Source organism: Melitaea cinxia, chromosome 19, assembly GCF_905220565.1.
Source record: "Melitaea cinxia chromosome 19, ilMelCinx1.1, whole genome shotgun sequence".
Taxonomy (NCBI): Eukaryota; Metazoa; Arthropoda; class Insecta; order Lepidoptera; family Nymphalidae; genus Melitaea; species Melitaea cinxia.
Genome location: NC_059412.1, coordinates 7,420,238 through 7,440,774, shown reverse-complemented (window position 1 = coordinate 7,440,774; position 20,537 = coordinate 7,420,238). Strand labels below are relative to the sequence as shown.

Below are 20,537 nucleotides of genomic sequence, written 5' to 3'. Positions count from 1 at the left end.
TCATTCCGAACAACCACCTCATATTCTAACTCAGCCTTAGGCAGGGATACGAATTTTATTAAGTGAGTCATCGTAGCACAATAATAAAATTAAAACGAAACAAAAAGTACAAAAAAGTTCGATTTAAATTAATGTTAAAATGTAACAAAGAAGTACAAAGTAAGCAAAAATATTCGTTAATAGATAGTAGTCAAAAAAAATTTAGTTACGGCAAAAATTATTGAGCAAGAAATAATTAATACAAAAAGTAGGTAACTGAAAATTTTTAGCAAGGAACGATTAACAATGCAAAAACCGTGACTACGCTCGGACAAATCTTTTAAATTCAAATAAAAACTTTTAAATATTAACTTTAAATTTTAAACATACTAATATAAATACACAACCTAAACGAAACAGTAATCAAATTTAATTAATAAAAATGAAAAGTAATAATTTAACACATTTCACAAAACACAAAACACACAAAGACACAAGGACAAGACCCTTTATATACCCAGAGAAAACCACTTACCAGGAATAAGAAAAAAAAAATTGAGTGCCAATGCGATACCCTACAAAATAAAATAATTAAAATAATTCACCGACAAACAAATAATTTTAAATATTAGAGAATTTACGCTGGGCGCCAGTGCTACGTGTTAAAAAAATTGCTTGCTGGGTTAGAGAGACACCCACAACTCCTAACACGAGACACAAGAGAGAGAGTAAAAAAAATCCTACAGAATCTTAATTAATTTTTTTTTTAAAACTCACAAAATCAACCACACTAAAGCAAAGCCTATACCTAAGAACTACAATGACTCACCCACAATAAATTGCACTCAGATCTTAAGACGGCGAGAGAATCCAACCCAAAAAAAGAAAAGAGCAAAAAGAGGCCGCAAACACACGCCCTGAGCCTTATATACCAAACCCAGTGCGTCGCGACACAACTACCCCCTCAGGTGCACCGCAACGTAATACGATACGAGGGTATTCCAAAAAATTAAATCAGTCGCCTAGAAAAAGTAAATAGCAACGCAAGGGCATAACTGTGCTATTATACATCAGCAGGAACGAAACCACGCGCTAATAAAAATATATGCTACAACCTGATAGCGATCGTTACTCATAGTAGGGAATATATCCGCCAACCCGCATTGGAGCAGCGTGGCGGATTAAGCTCTGATCCTTCTCCTACATGGGGAAAGAGGCCTATGCGCAGTAGTGGGATATTACAGGCTGAAGTGAAATATATATATATAAAATGTTCAACAGTGGAAAACTATTCATTCCATAGAATCAACTATTTCCATAGAATGAGACACTTCAGGAGACAGTATTAAGTTCTGGGCTCAAGTTTTAAAATACAGGAATGCAGCAGGAGTTAATACATTCCAAGAAATAGCCATCTTGGCAATTGCTGTGTTGTCCCTTCCGCACTGTAACGCGGAAGTGGAAAGATTTCTCTGATGAACACAGTTAAAAAATAAATTAAGGAACTGTGTCCTTTAACACTCAAGTCTAATATTATGATTAAAAACCAACTAAAACATTTAAAAAAGGTTGCCACAATTCTTTTTCCACCTGAAATTATAACCAAAGTCACTACTCTAAATACTGAATTAAATAAAATCGTTGCGTGGTGTCATTCATACGGTTTACTGATTAACCCAAATAAATCTCAAGTGAATATTATTGGCAACTCATATCAGCTATCCAAAATTAATTCACTCGACTTACCTACCATCCTATTCGATTCCGTCGCTCTTTCACCTCTTCCTGTTGTTAAAGATCTGGGGTTATTAATTGACAACACTCTTACCTGGGCGCCTCAAGTTGCCGAGGTGAGTCGAAGGGTCTTTGCAACAATAGGTTCGCTAAAACGTTGGAAGAACTTTCTCCCCTTTAAAACCAAAGTTGCCTTGACTAATTCCTTACTGCTACCCTTATTAGATTACGCTGACATTGTTTATATTGATTTATTTGAACAACTGTTAAACAAATTGGAACGATTACAAAACATATGAATTCGCTTTATATTCGGGTTGCGCAAATTTGACCATATATCTCAATATCGTCAACAGTTGGGTTGGCTACCAACTAGACAGCGACGAAATGTGCATGCTCTTTCTTTATTGTTCAATATCCTTTATCACCCTCACACACCCCCTTATCTTAAGGAAAGGTTTAGTTTTTTAGGACATGACACTGAATGTCACTTGCGTTCCCGTAGTAATAACTTGCTTGTGGTACCTCTTTGTCGCTCTAATGCTTATGGTAATTCCTTCACTACTAAAGTGATCAAACTTTGGAATTCCCTACCCAATAACATCCGTCAAGCAGAGTCTATAAATATTTTTAAGAATCGTTTGCACAAATACTACTTAACTCTTACATAGTTTTAAATATGTATATGTTTCTATTGGTATATTGTTTTTATTTGTATCTTTGTATAAATATAGTGTGTATGTGTTTACATATGTGTTTATATGTTTATGTAGATATATACCGTTTAAATGTATTGTAATTAATTTAATAATATGTGCTAAACTTGCGTTGTTGATTGCGCACTACTACCGACATATTTTTCTTATACTACTTTTATTAAAGGTTGCCTGGAAGAGATCGCTTTAAGCGATAAGGCCGCCTTTGCATACATTATTTGTTTTTGTATCAAATCGTTCTAAAATGTATCTTCTTTTTTGTGTGTGCAATAAAGTTTAATAAATAAATAAATAAAATAATGCATGGGAGCTTGTAGATTTGCCAAAAAATGGAGAAATTATAGCGAAGTGTAAATGGGTGTTACGTAAAAAATTAGACAGTAATAATAGTGTTCGTTATCGTGCGCGCTTAGTAGCTAAAGGTTTTATGCAGAAGCAAAATATGGACTATTTTGAGATTTTTTCACCTGTAGTTAGACATTCAACATTAAGATTATTGTTTGCATTGTCGGTAAAACTAAGTTTAGATATTACACACCTTGATGTAACTACAGCTTTTTTGAACGGAGATCTCGAGGAAACACTTTATATGGAAATACTCTAATGTTTACAAGTTCTCAAAATCTTAATAATAAAGTACTTAAATTAAATAGAGCCATTTATGGTCTCAAACAGTCTTCAAGGGCCTGGTATAAAAAGGTTGATGAATGTCTTGTTGGTAATGGATATAAGCGTTCTAAATTGGAACCATGTTTGTATACAAAGATTAAAGGTAAAATGAGAACTTTTGTAACACTGTATGTGGATGATTTTTTTGTATTTACTAATGATAAGATTGAATATGATGATTTGAAAGAAGAATTGTCATCAAAGTTTAAATTAAAGGATCTAGGACAGATTAAAAATTGTTTAGGTATGTCTGTTAACATTGATAGAGTAAAGGGTACAATTACTTTAAGTCAAGAAAATTATATAAATCAGTTACTGAAAAGATTTAATATGACAGATTGTAAGTTAGATATACATCTTTAGAGCCTAAATTGAATATTAACTTAGAAAATAAAAATTGTGATAGTCGAATACCTTATCAGCAATTAGTTGGTGGGCTTATGTATTTAGCGGTTTTAACTAGACCGGACATTGCTTATTCAGTTAGTTTTCTTAGTCAGTTCAATAATTGTTACAATAATGAAACCTGGGCATATGCTAAAAGAATTTTGAAATATCTTAAGAAAACTAAATATTTTGGGTTAAAATATACTAAATTTGATAATTCTAAAATAAAAGGGTTTGTTGATTCAGATTGGGGGAATAATATTATTGACAGAAAGTCTTATACAGGTCTATGTTTCATGTTGGCTGAAAGTGTAGTTTCATGGCAGACAAAAAAGCAGAAAACAGTTGCACTCTCAAGAACAGAGGCAGAATATATGGGTATGGCTGATGCTTGTAAGGAAGCTATTTATTTGAATAATTTGTTAAAAGAAACTGTAAACGAGTCATATATTATTGAATTATATAATGATAACCAGGGTGCACTTAAGCTGTCTTCAAATAATAGTTATAATAAAAGAACCAAACGTATAGATATAAGATATCATTTTTGTAAGAAATGTGTTGTTAATAAAATTATTAAGTTAGAATATTTGGAAACAGCTGAAATGCCAGCAGATTTATTTACAAAGGGCTTGAGTAACATTAAGCATTATTATTTTATGCAGTTACTTGGGATACAGGATATAAGAGCTGTGTAATTAAGTTTTTTTTTTTTTTTTTTTTGATAGAGGTATGTAAGTTTTTTGTGTACCTGCATTATTTTGATAAGTGGTGGTGTTATAATGTATCAAAATAAAGATAGTAACGCCACCTGTATGTTGTATTGTCACTGTTGTAGTTAATGTATTATCTATGAAGGTATAGGTAAGGTATGTGGTTCGCTCGTTTATTCTCACTGAAAGCGTTGTTTAATTAACAAATCACAACACGAGCCCTTGATAGTAGACTGTTGAATTTTCTATTTTGTGAGCCAACTGGCAGTGTACCAGGAAAAGGTTTCATGATCCTTTTAGATAATGCAAAAGCTCCATCTGCCACAAAAACATAGAGCACAAGAAGATGTCGATCAGGTAAAGGAGCGTCTTGCGGAAAAAGGGAATCAGGACCATATATTTTGCAAGCATGCTATCATTAAAAAACTCCACCGTCACTCATGCCTTCATGTGTTCCTACGTCAGCAAATAAAAAGTTGTAGTCACTATCAGCTACCGCTAGTAATATTATACTGAAATTGTGTTTATAATTATAGAACTCTGATCCACTATTAATGGGTGACTGTATTTTAATGCAAGCAATGTAGAAATTGCCATTTTATTTCGAATTCTCGAGCAATCTCAAGCCATTCGTGTTCATTTTGAGGCATCTAAAACAGAAAAAAATATATCAGTGTAGGTAATAGTTAATAATTTAAATAAGGGTTGAAATTTACTTGTTGTGTTTCAATTTTTAGACTATGGAGTTTTAATGAAGACAGCAATCAAGATAGAAGCTTTTCTAACGAAGACAGCATTCAAAATAGAAGTTCCACGTCAGCCAAAAAACGGCGAGAATCAGAAGTCACGGAAGTACGAGCTCAGATTAAGACAGCTGTAAATGTTCTAAACAATCTCTCCGACCGACCACGAACTGAAGTGGACGAGGTAGACTTATACTGTCAACTACTGGCTAAAAAAATTAAAAAATTTAATGAGCAGCAAAGGGAGCTTATAATACACGATATAGACGAACTTATTTATCAGAAGCGAAATGAGTCTTACTTAAAATAAATATTAATAACCCTGCTCGTAGCAGCACTTACTCGTACGTAAGGTCTACTCCGGATTCCGTGCGTTTTACACCTACACCCTACCCTTCACCACAACTGTTGACGTACGATATGTCTACCCGAGATTCCGTGCGTTATGCACCTACACCATCCCCTTCACCTCAAGTGATGCCAAGCCCGTCATATCACGTTAATGCTGATGATTATAGTGATTATACAGGTTTATCACCAAATCATAGCCAAGCAGAATATGTGACAGGTTCATCCGCCTCCTCCACATCTACTCCAAAGGTGACAATTATATCAAATGACATTATCTCTCAGGTATTTACTCTTTCTCAGATACAAAATAAGAATTGAATGCTAATGCAAAGACTCGATTACTTTGTCTAATTATTTTTCTCAATAAACGTGTTTTTGATTATTATACTTATGGTTTTATTTTACAAAATATACAAAAATTTCTTACTTTTACAACAAAACGCAATGCCTCACATAGTGCTCTACATACTTCCGGCACGATCAATGGTATGACTTGAGGAGAATTCTTAAATAGATAATGAAGACTTTTGAATAAATCTCCAGTCGTTAAAAATCTAAGTGTCAGAGCAAGGCGTACTTTGGTTGGTATTGAGTCTCTGAATACTGTATCTTGCTTTTTTATTCTTGGTCCAATCAACTGTAGAAGGTATTCGAAATATATCGAAGACATACGACAAAAGTTATCAAAATGTCCTGATGGCTCTTGAATCAAATTACTCAATAATCGGGTTCCATCATACCTAAAAAAGAAAGAAAATGTAAATATAGAATATATACTTTAATATTACAGCGCCTGTTACGAAACGCTCTACGCCAGGATTTGCTGACCAGAGTTTGCTCCGAAACATTGCCACGTCTCGAATCGTTAGCCAGAGTTTGTTGCGAAACTTTCTCACCTAGGCATCGCACCTGAGCATCGTAACTGGGCACCGTGTGAAAACGACCCAACATGAAGAATACAAAACAACCCTATGCTCCGAGTGAACGATGCTTCTTTAATTTTAAGTCACTCTTGTTTCTCACATCGAGCAATTGTCACGTGTAATTAATTATAATTTAGTAATAATAAATTTAATTTTAAATTAAACTTTGCTTTTTTTTAAAACTTTCGGCTGTCGCTTTTATAATTCGCCTGTAAACAACTGCTGATATAATTGTAGTTTGTTGTTGATGTTATTAAAATATTTAAAATAGAGTGCAGGTATAACTAGATCTTTACTCACTGATTCCGTGTTTTATGATGTGTCGTCATTCACCATCTTCTTTGAAATGGCTCAGAAACAAATATTAATGTGCACTCAGTACTATAAAAGCGCTCAGAACAGTTTCGATTTCTGTATCGGACATGTTCACATTGGCCCTGACGGGACAGAACTAGTTTATTAGCCAAAGTGTGTACGCCTCACCGAATTTGCAGTCCAACGTTGGTACGAGCGTCAGGACCAACATGTGGAGCCGGCCTTACCATATTCTTGTATAAAAAAATACTGCTTCGAATGGTCTGGGTCTCGTTTTCCTACGATTAAATTTTTTCATAGATACGACCTTGGATTTTTGCCTAGTTTTAGCACTGCACATAAAAAAATGTTGTAACTAGGGTAAAATATACATTGTTTTTAGATAAAATAGATACTACTTTGTTTATGAGTAACAGTGACTGCTTGGAATAAGATACGACATTTCTGTTGTCCTAAATTTTACGTTGTAAGAGATACGACAATTTTGCACTACAACATTTTTGGTCATTATAGAGATACAACAATTTGTTCCATACTGGTACGTACATAATGATATTTACTACATTTCAAACTTCTACATTTCAAATATCATAACAATATACAATAGTTTGGTTTTATATGCAGATATCTACTCTATACAGGGTTACTTGTAAAACACCAGCATCCTCGCAGGACAAGATAGCTAACATCATGTGCAACAACATTTGTTCTACGACTTTTGACGTAACTCAATACATTAATTAAAAATGATTTTTTTAGCTTTTATTGTACTGTCCTGACATTTGTAAGTCTATGTTTCATTAATTATCGAAAGGACGACGCGACGCTCGCGCGCTTAACACTGCTAATAATAGTAATAAATAACACTTTCTCTGCCCGATAATTCTAGTTAATAAAATTAATATAAATTGCTTGGTGGGTTTGTAGGCAGTATCCTTAGATTAAACCAAAAGAGGTAGATACGTTACCCCGCGTTCAATAGTGGCAAGGCAGTTTGAAGGTATTCGCCCGCTGTGAAACTAGTCACGCGCCATCCAGTGTCGAGCCTACATGTCGCTATCGCTGACTATCACTTGCAATTATCAGCATTTACCTATTTGTGGAAAAAATTCCTTCCTGTGTCTATAGGTGGTGTAAAAACTACACTGCTACTGTGAGGGATAAGAAAACCATCTCATTCCATAGGTAAGTTGTGTTATTTTTATATTACTAAAACATTGACTTCGAAGTTTCGAAGTTGACTTTTGAATACGGCACGCCAAATCAGTTGTTTATACCATACGGGTCGGGGGGGGGGGGGGGCATATTATAATGGCAGCAGTACTTTTAATATATGGTATTTTTTATTATTATGATTATGTTATCATCATCGTTTTTGTTTCATTTTAGATTTCGTAAAAACGGACTGATTAGGGAAAAATGGTTAGCGATAATTAGGACTCAAAGGAGTGAAAATGATTGGATGCCGACTAGCTACTCTACGGTGTGCTCGGATCATTTTTTGGCAAATGATATATGTAATACAAAAAAAAAAAAAAAAAATAGAAATTGAAAAAACAGCAATTCCTTTAATTAAGGTAAAATAATAGTTCATCATTTTTTTTTTCATTTTATTGTATAGGAGGCCTTTGATGCCTATTGACGACTATTGACTACCGACGCCTATAGACATCTGCACAGCCAGAGGTTATGCAGATGCGTTGCCCTCCATTTTCCTATTAATGGGCCACCGAAACAAACTAACCGCACGAAACGCGACAGCATAGCTGTCACTTTAAGCCGGTATCATGTGAGCGAGAGGTACCATCAGGTATTTTGTTTTAAAAATAGCTCTTCGTATCATGTGAGATATCATTTGAAAGGGCATCATTAGCATAAGCTAAAACAAATGAACACCAATTTTATGTTTTTTTTTTTTGTTTCAGGCTGCTATGAAATCTGCCAACTACTCATATTATGCATCTTCGAGGCCAAGTTCGCCGAACTCATTGGAAAATGAAAATATAAGTGACTTAGAGTCAATTTTTGATACGCCAAGAAAAACATTTTTAAAACTGAAAATGCGAAGAATAATGATGTCTAAGAGAAATCTCCTGAAGGATAATAATAATTTAAAAAGGAAAAATAAAAGACTAAATGAAAAATGTAAAAGTTTATAAGAGAGTATCGTAAAACTAAAGAAGGTTATTAGTGTAGGCGAAGACCAGTTTCATGATTTATGTATTAAAGCGGAAGCAGCAGATTTGTTTTCAAGAATAATGAAACGCAAAAAGAAAACAAAGCAGCTAAGAATATCATATAGTTCAGCTTTGCGAAAGTTTGATCTTACATTAAACTTTTATTCTCCGACGGGGTATAAATATGTGCGTAAGGTTTTTGAAGACTCGTTGCCCCATCCTCGAACTCTGTTACTGGGTACCTGGGTTTACTGCCGAAGCATTTGATATTTAAAAAAAATGTTCCGCTTCAAAGTTAAGGATTTTATGTTCGCGTGTGACGAAATGGCTATTCGCGTGGACGAAATGGCTATTCGGCAACAAACCATTTGGAATGGTAAAAAAAACGCTAGGTCTTGTAAATTATGGAAATGGAACTTCAGATGTGGATAAAGTTGCTACACAGGCATTTGTTATGATGTTAGTTAGTCTTAACGAAAATTGGAAATTACCCGTCGGCTATTTCTTCGTTGATGGCCTTACAGCGGAGATAAAATCTAATTTAGTCAATATTTGCTTAACAAAATTTGGGAAGTAGGCGTTAGCGTAGTTGCGCTGATTTTCGATGGATGCCGATCAAATATTAATGCAGCAAATTTATAAGGATGCAAGTTAAATGATGTTGATGATTTAAAAACTATCTTTAAACATCCATCATGTGACATGGATGTAGCAGTGTTTCTAGATCCATGTCCCATGATGAAACTTGTCAGAAATACGTTCGAGTCTAAAAGATTAATTTTAGACAACGAAGGGCGCAAAATAAAGTGGCAGTTTCTAATAAACTTATTAAAACTACAAAGTAGTAAGACACTCACATTTGCTAATAAGTTAACACCCAGGCATATTGACTTTCGTAATCAAGTCATGAAAGTTAAGCTCGCCACTCAACTTCTTAGCAAAAGTGTGGCTAGTAAAAGTATGTGAAGGACTTCTGTCTTCTAGACGATTTTTAAATACCAAAGCCACCGTACAATTTATTGAAAACTTCAATAATTTGTTTGATGTCATGAATTCGCGAAAATGTAATCATTTAGGTTTTAAAAACCTATCTGTCCTGAAAATAAAATCGAATTTTCCGATTTTTAAGTAAAATGAAAGATTACATCTGTTCTCTAAAAATTTATATTAAGAGGAGACGTATTTTTAGAAGATCAGTAACCATGAAAATTATACAAAAAAAAAAAAAAAAACTTGTAATATCTGCCCGTAAAACAGGTTTTATAGGATTTGTTATTTGTATAGACAGCTTAAAACATTTATATTCGACTTTAGTTGAAACAAATGCTTTAAAATACATATCCATGTATCGACTAAGTCAAGATCACTTAGAGTTATTGTTTGGAGTTATTCGTAGACAAGGTGCATACAACAATAACCCCAATACACGACAGTTTCAGGGAATCTATAAAAAAATATTAGGACATTTAGAACTTCGTTCGTCTCTGTCGGGGACCTGTATACCTTTGGACAATTTTAAAATTCTTACTTGGTCATCGGCCGTTGATAACATAAATCGTACGGTTAATAGAAATTTTGTTGAATTAGAAGATGACGTTGATAGTAACGAACAAAATTCTTTACTGGCAGAATTATATGGGGGTGAAACATTTAAACAACATAAACTTACACGTGGAGGATCATAGGCGCGTGTAAAAAATATAAAAAATAGTAAAACTCTTGCAAGTGATATGACAGCCGAAGCAAATGTAGAAATACTGAACAACCTTTTAAATAATTACCGCCGTTTTAATGATGCTGACGCGCAAATAATAGGATACATAGCTGGATGGGTAGCGAGGGCTTTAATAAAAACAATCAAGTGTGAGGTATGTATTTCAGAACTAGTGACAAATAAAAAACTGGATTTTCACAAATTAATCACGCTCAAGGATATGGGTGGTTTGTGTTACCCATCTTATGAATTATTTAAAATTCGTCACAAATCCGAAACTGCTATTAAATTATTTATAAGGGAAAATAAAACTCCACATTTGGTATGCGAAACACAAATTATTCGATTAAAATTAAAAGTTATAAAGTCTTTTGTTTATACAGATATTTTATCTAGCTTGGAAATCCATTCACTAGAGCAACCCTTTACGTTCAACCATAGGACACATCTTTTAAGAGCAGTAATTGACAAATATTGTGATGTCCGCTTACATTATTTGCCTTCGCAGCAACATTCAGGCCAGAGTTGTTTCCCATTCCAACTCACTTACATCCGGTACCCTCGAATACCTTTTTCTAGAACTAGTCATACGCCATAAGAAGGTACTTCTTGGGGTGTTGTACTGCCCCAGCGACAAAATCAATTATTTCTCGGAGTTAGAGGATATCCTGATAGGCTTGGTTCCTAAGTAAAGCGATATAATTTGTATGGGTGATCTAAATACGTGTTTGTTAAAAAATGACTCCAGAACACAAGCTTTAAATAATTTAACATCTTCAGTAAACATGCACATTCTCCCTTTGCAATTACCTACGCACTACTTTCCTAATAGTCGGTCTTCTCTCATCGACTTAATCTCTGTCTCTCAACCTACCCTTTCTGTTTCGCACGGTCAGATGACTGCACCCTTCTCGTATCATGACCTTATTTACCTTGCTTACAATGTGCGTCCTCTAAAGGTTAGAGGCATAGTCTTACTCCAGCGCAATTTTAAGCATATGAACCTGGAACGTTTGAGAGAAGATGTTAAAAACATCGACTGGACAACAATATTGACATTAAATGACATCGATAGCATGGTAAACTCCTTAACTGCTGAACTGATTAGATTGTACGACAAGCACGCTCCCGTTAGGCCGGTGCGCATGAAACATGGTCCCGCTCCATGGCTATCATCTGAGATCAAAAAAGTCATGGTCAAACGAGATAAGGCCAAATCTAGGAATAAAAGTGAACCATCGGCCAAAAACCTTGAAGAATATAAAAAATTACGTAACATCTGCAACAGAATGTGTAGGGATGCCAAACGTCGCTATATTCACTCCAAAATTCAGGATCTCAGTCAAGCGCAAGTTTGGAGATTCCTTCGGTCATTGGGGGTGGGCAAGGCCACAGAAACTTGTCAAAGTTCTGTGGATCTCAATGCTTTAAATTCTCATTTTACCACTCCACCCGTAACTTTAGATACTAACATTAAATCAGCTACTCTTTCATACTTATCAAATCTTGCTACTCCTGACCTACCTCCGTTCGTCTTCAAATCAGTCTCTGTAGATGATATAAAGAAGTGTGTCCGCGCTATTTCAACGAAAGCCATTGGAAGTGACCACCTTAGTCTTGACATGCTTCTTCCTATACTAGAGGACATTGCTCCTGTGATCACTCACATAATAAACTTCTCACTTACAGTGTCTTCCCGTTATTGTGGAAGAAAGCATTTGCCATCCCACTGCCATAAACCTCTAATCCTAACAGTTTTACCCAATATCGCCCTATATCGATCCTTCCTATACTATCAAAAGTCATAGAATCATTAGTACACCAACAACTGTACTCTTATTTAACTAGCAATAATCTCCTATGTCCCTATCAGTCTGGCTTTCGCTCCTCACACAGTACAGTTGGAGCACTGCTGAATGTCGCGGAGGCTATTCGCAGTGCACCAAGCTCACTGCAATGATCCTTCTTGACTTTAGCAGTGCTTTCAACTCTGTTGACCTAGACATACTAATTGGAACTCTCCGAGCGGTCAACATTTCTCCTACTGTTTTAGACTGGTTCCATTCTTACCTTTTCGGACGTCAGCAGTGCGTGAAAACCAACGATACATCATCAAATTGGGTAGATCTCACTGCTGGCGTACCTCAAGGCGGCGTACTTTTCCCTTTACTTTTCTCTATCTTCATTAATAATATATCCAAAGTAATTTCATCTCCCTTCCATCTGTATGCAGTTGATTTACAGTTATATCGACACTTTGAGCTGACTGAGTTGTATGAAGCTATTGGTGCCTTAAATTCGGACCTGGTTGAAGTTTAGTCGTGGGCAGATACTTTCGGCCTTATCCTCAATCTTCTCAAATCTCAGTGTATAATTTTTGGCAGCAGCAAATTGAGATGCAAAATTAACTGGAATTCAATACCACAGGTTCAGCTATCTAGTGTTGCAATCCCTTACTCTAATAAAGTGAAAAATTTGGGTCTAATAATGGATTAATACCTATAATAACATGACCTGGGTGGCTCATATCAATGAGGTCAGCAAACGTATGCATCACACTTTCCACTCTCTCAAACGTCTTCAATTCCTTCTTCCTTTTTCAACCAAAATTATGCTTGCGCAATCGCTTCTTCTTCCCATACTTGACTACGCTGATGTATGCTACTTGGATGCGACTTCGGAGCAACTAAACAAACTAGGGCGTCTTCAAAATCTCGCTATTCGCTTTATTTTTGGTTTACGTAAGTATGACCACATATCAAACTTTCGAGCTCAACTTAAATGGCTTCCAATCCGCCTTCGCCGTGATATGCACATCCTGTCATTCCTCTACAGAGTACTCCATGATCCTAATTCTCCTGCATACCTACGTCCTCGTTTCCGAATTCTCCCTTCTCCCTCACGTTCTAGGCGGTCTTGCATCACTACGATGCTCGACGTACCGAAGAGCAACACCAAATTCCGTTTGCTCTCTTTTTCGGTATATGGTGCATCGCTCTGGAACAAACTTCCATCCATTCCTTCATTCCATAAATACATCCAACTTAGTCCTGCTATCTATACCTTTAAAAAAAAGCTGAAACAACATCTCCTCGCTCAAAATAATCTGTAAATATCTTCTCATTGATATTACTTTTAGTGTGTATTGTATAATATGTATGTATTTTGTATAAATATATATGTAATATTTATGTGTATATTCTTATATAAGTAGTGGTGTGTATGATAGTATATTATATATAGTATGTATATGTATATTGCATGATGTTATGAATATTATTTAATTAGGTTTTTATTTTCAAGAATCTGTATGATGTCTACATTACTGCACTTTCTTAGCCTGCTATGTAACATTAGTTCCACTACCACAGGTTGGCTGGAAGAGATCTATCCTAGAGATAAGTCCACCGTTGCTAACTAAATTTGTATACAAATAACTGTAATTTTTTTTAAGTGCAATAAAGAATATAATTAATAAAATAGACCCAGCTATATCTACATTAACAATTTAACAAACTTATAATTTATCTTGTGGAAATAATTGCGACTTGAAAAAAAAATACATTTTAAAATAAAAAACAATTTGAAAAATTATAAAAACACTGGCTCAATTTGCTTTAAATTTGTTACAGTGCAATCTGTAATGTGAACGAGAATTCAGCGAAGTTAATTTAATCAGAACAAAACTTAGAAACAGTTTATCCAATGATACACTTAAGGGCACATTATTAGCCTAGCAATTAATAAGAAGAAACGAAAATGATACGAATTTTAAGCCAACAAATTCTTTTGTTAAAAAATATGACCACAGAAAATTTTGTATGAGTGTGACAAAATTTTCTGGCAGCCCTGGCACAGCCAGTTGTCCTTTACACGTTCTCAGGGCCATTGCAACACACGTGCCACGTTGATTGTTTTTTTCAGCTGTTGAAAGATTTAATATTTTAATGTAATAACGTGGTATTTTATTATTAATAATTGTTGTTATTGTTGTTTGTTGTCTTTATCGCATTTGTTGAATTGCTCGAGCAAAAGTTTCGCGAATATTTCGATCTTGAAATAAATATAGTCAATGTTGGCAACGAAATACTTAAATTTATTAAAGATTGTAAATTTGATGATGCCATGTGTGCTCCTCGTGATATTACCGACTTGAAAAAACTGTGTTAGATTCAGAATTTACATTTTCAGAATTTAAAATTTGAGCATTAAAAGAAACATATATTTTTCAAAAACAAAAATTATAAAAAGAAAATTATTAGAATCATACTGAATATTAAAACTATTTAACAAATGTTTTTAATATGTCTTAACATATCACTGACCTACCAAAATAGATAACAATTTTGCACGTTTTTAAATTACGCGTACGCGTAATATTGTTTGTACCGATCGCGCTCAAAGGGTCGTTAACCTGCGGGTGACCGTTTATTAATGTTATACAACACGTAGTAATTTTAAAAAATGAAAAATCATTGTACCGATCGCGCTCAAAGGGTCGTTAACCTGCGGGTGACCGTTTATTAATGTTATACAACACGTAGTAATTTTAAAAAATGAAAAATCATATTTTTTGACTAAACTACTGGATGTATTTTATTGATTTTTTGTATGTGGGCTTGGAATATCATTACATATACGATGTCAAAGCTATCGTTGTATTGTCATCCTCGTCTTGTATAAATGAAGGGGAAGAAAAGAGACAAGTATGTCGAAAATTTCTATTGAACACGCTGGATATTACTCAAAGATTTTTAGGGTATACTTTAGACAACGCAGGTGAAGGGTTTGCAAAACTAGATGAAAGAGGAAAAAATAGTGGTACAAACAAAACATCAAAAGATCCTATAGACCATGCAGTTTTTTTTTCTATCATTTTTACCTTTAGTGCCATCACATTACTGCAGGAAGGATTCTAACAAACTATATTTGCCAGATGATTTCAAAAATATGTCTAATTTATATCGGTTTTGTGAAACAAACTGTATTGAAGACAACTTGAAACAAATGTCCTTTAAAGTTTTCTCACATTCGTTAAAAGATAATTACAATATTGGAATTCATGTCCCTAAAAAAGATAAATGTGTGTTTTGTATGACCCAGACATTTGATGTCAAAAATAATGACGAGATGACTAAATATAATAGCCACATACAAGAAAAAGAAGACTCGTATAAAAGGTTTAAATGTCATGAAAACCTTAATGATATTGATCCCACTATAATATGCGCAAGTTTCGACATGCAAAAAGTTCTAAATATACCATATGGTGACAGCATGGCATTGTACTACTCTAGATAAATAGCTGTGTACTAGGGATACTCGATGAACATCGATGTTCGATGATCATCGATGTTGAAAGCAAAAACATCGCTGTTTTAACATCGATATTGCTATACGAAAAATATCGTAACATCGATGTTAACGGCATCTGTCATCGATGTTAACTCACGGCCTCACGCACGACACGACCAATGCAACTTACGAAGTTACGAAACAAAATATGTCTTTTATGAACGCATCCACAACACAAATCAAGTTTATTTTGAACTTTGAACGCGTATTCATTCATTCAGGGCGCACCGGTCGTTCCTTTTATTCGTCGTACGTTCTTCGTCGTCTCCTCGCTCGCTCTCTCTCACTCCCCTGACCCCTCCCATTCGTTTATTGATAAAAAAATTTGTTGTGCGTGCGTCGGCTGTTTTAATTTACTCATTTGATAGTATTCTATTATTGTGCATATAATATTACGTGAAATACAACAATATGTAAGTATTTATTGATTGACTTCTAAATATTGAATTCATCTGTTTGCTTTCTGTGCATGCTAAACGAAATTGTTATTTTTTAAGGTTATGAATGCTGTATATGAGATAAAGAGAGCATAGAGCAAAACAATTATCGTTTTCTTTCGCGCAAAATTTGAATGTCTCGGGCCATAGACAATTTATCTCTTTTTTTACGGCTGTGGTGTGGATTCTTACTGTTTTGCTTGCATTGAAAATAGTATATTAAGGTGACAGAACATTTTATTTTGTGTATTTTCTATGAATATTTTTGCATGTTCTGGTTATTTCGAGTTCGTGTCTGAATTTTATTTAAATTTCATTGTTTGTTTTCAGGAATACAGGAACAGAATTAAAAATGCCGCCAAAAAGTCGCTTTTGGGAATTTTTTGAAAGACTTGAAAATAATGAAGCCAGATGTCGGTCTTGCCATAAAATCATAAAAACTTGTGGCAACACCACAAATCTTAAGTTGCACATTGAAAAAATGCATAGTTCATTATTAGGAAAAAATAGCAACGAGGAGAACACAGTTCATAAAACAGGCGTCAAGAGATCATTTAAGGAGACATTCGTAAAACCTGTAATGCCAACTGCTTCTACTTCTGCTGAGATAATCGCACCTGTCTCTGCTTTACATGAAAATAGTTCAGTTGATTCTGATTGTAGTTTTAATGCAAGTGACATAAGTGCATCGTCTATTCGCACAAAAATATTTCAGCCGACATTAAATCAGAGTTTCAGGAGCATATCTGAATTTTCTGAAAATGGAGCTAAAGGAATTCGCCTTACAAATGCTATCTTGTTTATGATTTGCAAAGATTCACAGCCGTTCCAAATGGTTGAAAATGAAGGATTTCTAAACTTAATGAAAGCAGCTGCACCTCTGTGTAAAGTCCCATCCAGGCATACTTTCAAGAAAATGCTAGAGAACCGATATGAAGTTACACAGAATCTTTTTAAAAATAAAATCAAAGGCCTACGTAGTAATATTACCCTGACAACCGACATATGGACGGATACCATGCAGACTAGGAGTTTTCTTGGTGTCACTATACACTTTTATGACGAAGAACGTATGGCAATGGCATCAGTCTCTCTAGGAGTTTATGAGTTAGCCGAATCACATACTGCTGAATACATTGGAAGAATGCTGTTGCAGACATGTCATGAATGGTGTATAGATCCAGAAAAAGTATCCGCTGTGGTAACTGATGGAGGAGCAAATGTTGTTAAAGCTGTAGATATCTCATTTGGAAAAAAATGCCATATTATTTGCTTTGCTCACTTAATTAATTTGGTAGCTCAAAAATCAATCGCAAAAACAAAGGAATTGCCAGAATTAATTGGATCTGTCAAAAGGATTGTCACTTGGTTTAAGCATAGTGTAGTGGCGAGTGATGAATTACGAAAGCATTCTGATCTAAAATTAATACAAGAAGTCAGCACTCGCTGGAATTCCACTTTTTATATGGTGGAAAGATTTTTAGAACTGCGACCAATAATTAATCAAATTGTTAATTGCCATACAAGTGCTCCTCCAATGATAACTGCAAAAGGTATTGAAGAGTTGACTGAAATTTTTGAAGTTTTACGCCCTATAGAAGTTGCTACTAAAGAAATCTGTGGAGAAGACTACGTTACCAGCAGCAAAGTTATTCCCATAACACGAATGCTAAACTTAAAAATGAGCAACATTAAAACAAACAGTTCTATGGGTCAGGATCTTAAGCAGAACATAATGACTGAAATCAGTAAACGCTTGTTACCCTCGGAACATGTTCAAATACTTGCTTTATCTACATTGCTAGACCCAAGGTTCAAAAATATTCACTTTCAAGACCGCGTAGCATGTTCGAAAGCAATCAAATTAGTCAAAGAATTACTAACTACTACAACGGAAGCAGAAGTAATTGAAGAAGTTATGAGTGGTTCGCCAGATCCAACAGAAGAATTTAATTTGTGGAGCGAACATTATAAACTTGTAAATGTCAAAAACTCTACGCCGTCCCCTCATGATCACGAAATGCCTTCCGAGTTAAGCTACTTTTTGAAAAATACAGTATCTGATCTTAAACAAGATCCTATCCAAGTTTGGAATAATGTCATCGGTTCCACTTACCCGAAATTAAAAATAATAGCGCTGTAATATTTGAGTACTATCGCGACATCAACGCCATCTGAAAGACTGTTTTCAAAAGCTGGCTCTACTCTTTATCAACAAAGAAATAGATTAAAAGGTTCTTCTTTATCAAAATTACTCTTCCTGCAGTCAATTGATAAAAAATATTGGAATATGTAATCATTTGATCTCTTTCTTAATAAATTCCGAACTTTTACACTGTGTTTTATTTTTTTGTCAGTTATTATTGCATAAATCATCGATGATATCCAACATCGATGTTCAGTTTTCGATAAATATCGAATATCGATGTCGGGCTTTTTTTTTCGATTATGACATCGATGTCAACATCGATGTTTTTCGAATATCGATCATCCCTACTGTGTACAATCTTACAATTTATGAAAGTAGTACTCGGATAGGATTCTGTAATGTATGGTCTGAAGTCGATGCCCATCGTGGGGCTAATAAGATTTCCACCTGTTTATTAAATTACATTCAAGAAGTAGACAGACGAGGAAATGTGAAGACTGTGCTTTTGCACTGTGACCTTTGTGACTTATGGACAAAATAAGATATTTTATGTTCATAAGTAGTAATGTAGAGGTAATACAAATAAATTACCTTATTCCAGGACATACCTACATGCCGGTCGACAGTATGCATTCTGTAATAGAGCATGCTGTCAAGAACACAACCGTATGGACTCCTTCCCAATGGGCAACTGTTATAGAAATGGCAGTTTATTGGGTTTGAAGAAATTCAGAGCAAAACATTTAAGAATCAAAAAATACAAAATATCTAAATTATGTATTGCAACATTTAAGAAGACAAACCCGGACATTATGTTTATAAAATATTCTATGCTCCCAGATGCCGAAACAACTTCAGTTTCTCTAGGTAGTTTAGACAATGCGCAACAAAAACTGTATTTGTATTCAAATAAGCTTTCTGTTTCAATTCAAAAGTATAAAGATCTTAAAAAGCTGGTGGACTAACAGATTATCCCCAAACGTTTTGCTCACGAATATTTGAAATTAAAACACGACAAGAAAGTTAACGATACTTTGCCTGAAACAGATGAAGAGGAAGAGGGTTGTTATTAAGAAATAATTTGCTTAAGTTAAGATTTTAATAGTTTTACTTGATTTTCTTTGTTAAGAGGCTTCTAAAAGGATAATTAATATTGTACTTCATCATGTAGCTTTAATACAGTTGCGTTATAGGACTATCGGATTCACTATCGATAGTTTGACTTTAGAAAACTGTAAAACTATCGATAGGATACCTCTGCCGATAATTTTACAACACTATTTTAGTGCAGCAACATACTGTAGACATCATATATTTCTTCCCTCTTCTTTCTTTTCATTTTTTATAGTCAGTTGATTATAATAATATTTTCCGAAATTTAATAAAAATATTTAGTTCAAGATACAGCATTTTAGTTATAAAACATCTGTCGCCATATTTGAACTTAAAACAAATATTGGATGCAATTTAATAAAATAAACGACGAACAGCTAAATGAAACATGTATCCAAGGTTTTATATTTAAAATACATCAAATCCGTAGCTTAAAAAAAACATGTCTGTCTAAGTTACATTTCATCTCACAGATACAACATTTCTGCTCACTGAAATTGAAACATGAATTGCCGTAACTTATGAAAAATCAATGATACACAAACTTTACAGCAATTTAGTTAAAAGCTTAAAATCAGATAGGTTTAAGATTAATATAAATACATACCAATGTTCAAATTTCTATCTCTATAAATATATGAGTTATAAATTTTTGAAATAGTTTTTTGGCTCTGGTGTAAAGTTGGGTTTTTCAAGTTACGACAATTCTGTTTTCTTCCGTCGAAATATTCTTGTATATAAATATTTAACTAAAAAATAAAAATGTGGATTAAATTAATAATAATTGTATTTTTTCAGGAAAACGTCGCCAGCTTCCTGAATCCAACAGAAAAATTAGATACTTGCAAAATGAAATTTTCAGACTCCGGGGCAAAGGAAAAACTTACAAGTTCGACTAAAAAATTCAGAAAAACTTGCTGATATTTGTGATTTTGAAAAGTTTGTTTTAAATATGACAGAGCCTGCAAAACTTTTCACAAAAATACAATATTCCCAAACGAAAAAGAAAAGTAAAGGCAGGCGATATTCTCTCAGCGAAAAAATATTGGCATTGTTTCTGTA

At 34.3% G+C, this 20,537-nt stretch overlaps 1 protein-coding gene across 1 annotated transcript; it reads left to right on the top strand.

Annotated features, from left to right (window-relative positions):
• The first annotated feature begins 15,931 nt into the window (after positions 1 to 15,931).
• On the top strand, positions 15,932 to 18,356 carry LOC123662707 (zinc finger BED domain-containing protein 4-like). The gene is made up of 2 exons (XM_045597511.1): positions 15,932 to 16,437; positions 16,544 to 18,356. The coding sequence occupies exon 2, from the start codon at positions 16,566 to 16,568 to the stop codon at positions 18,354 to 18,356; it is 1,791 nt and encodes a 596-aa protein (XP_045453467.1). The 5' UTR covers positions 15,932 to 16,437; positions 16,544 to 16,565.
• Positions 18,357 to 20,537: the final 2,181 nt, after the last annotated feature.

Coding starts and splice junctions, on each gene's coding strand:
- LOC123662707 (XM_045597511.1), top strand. CDS start 16,566: ATGCCGCCAAAAAGTCGCTTTTGGGAATTTTTTGAAAGACTTGAAAAT.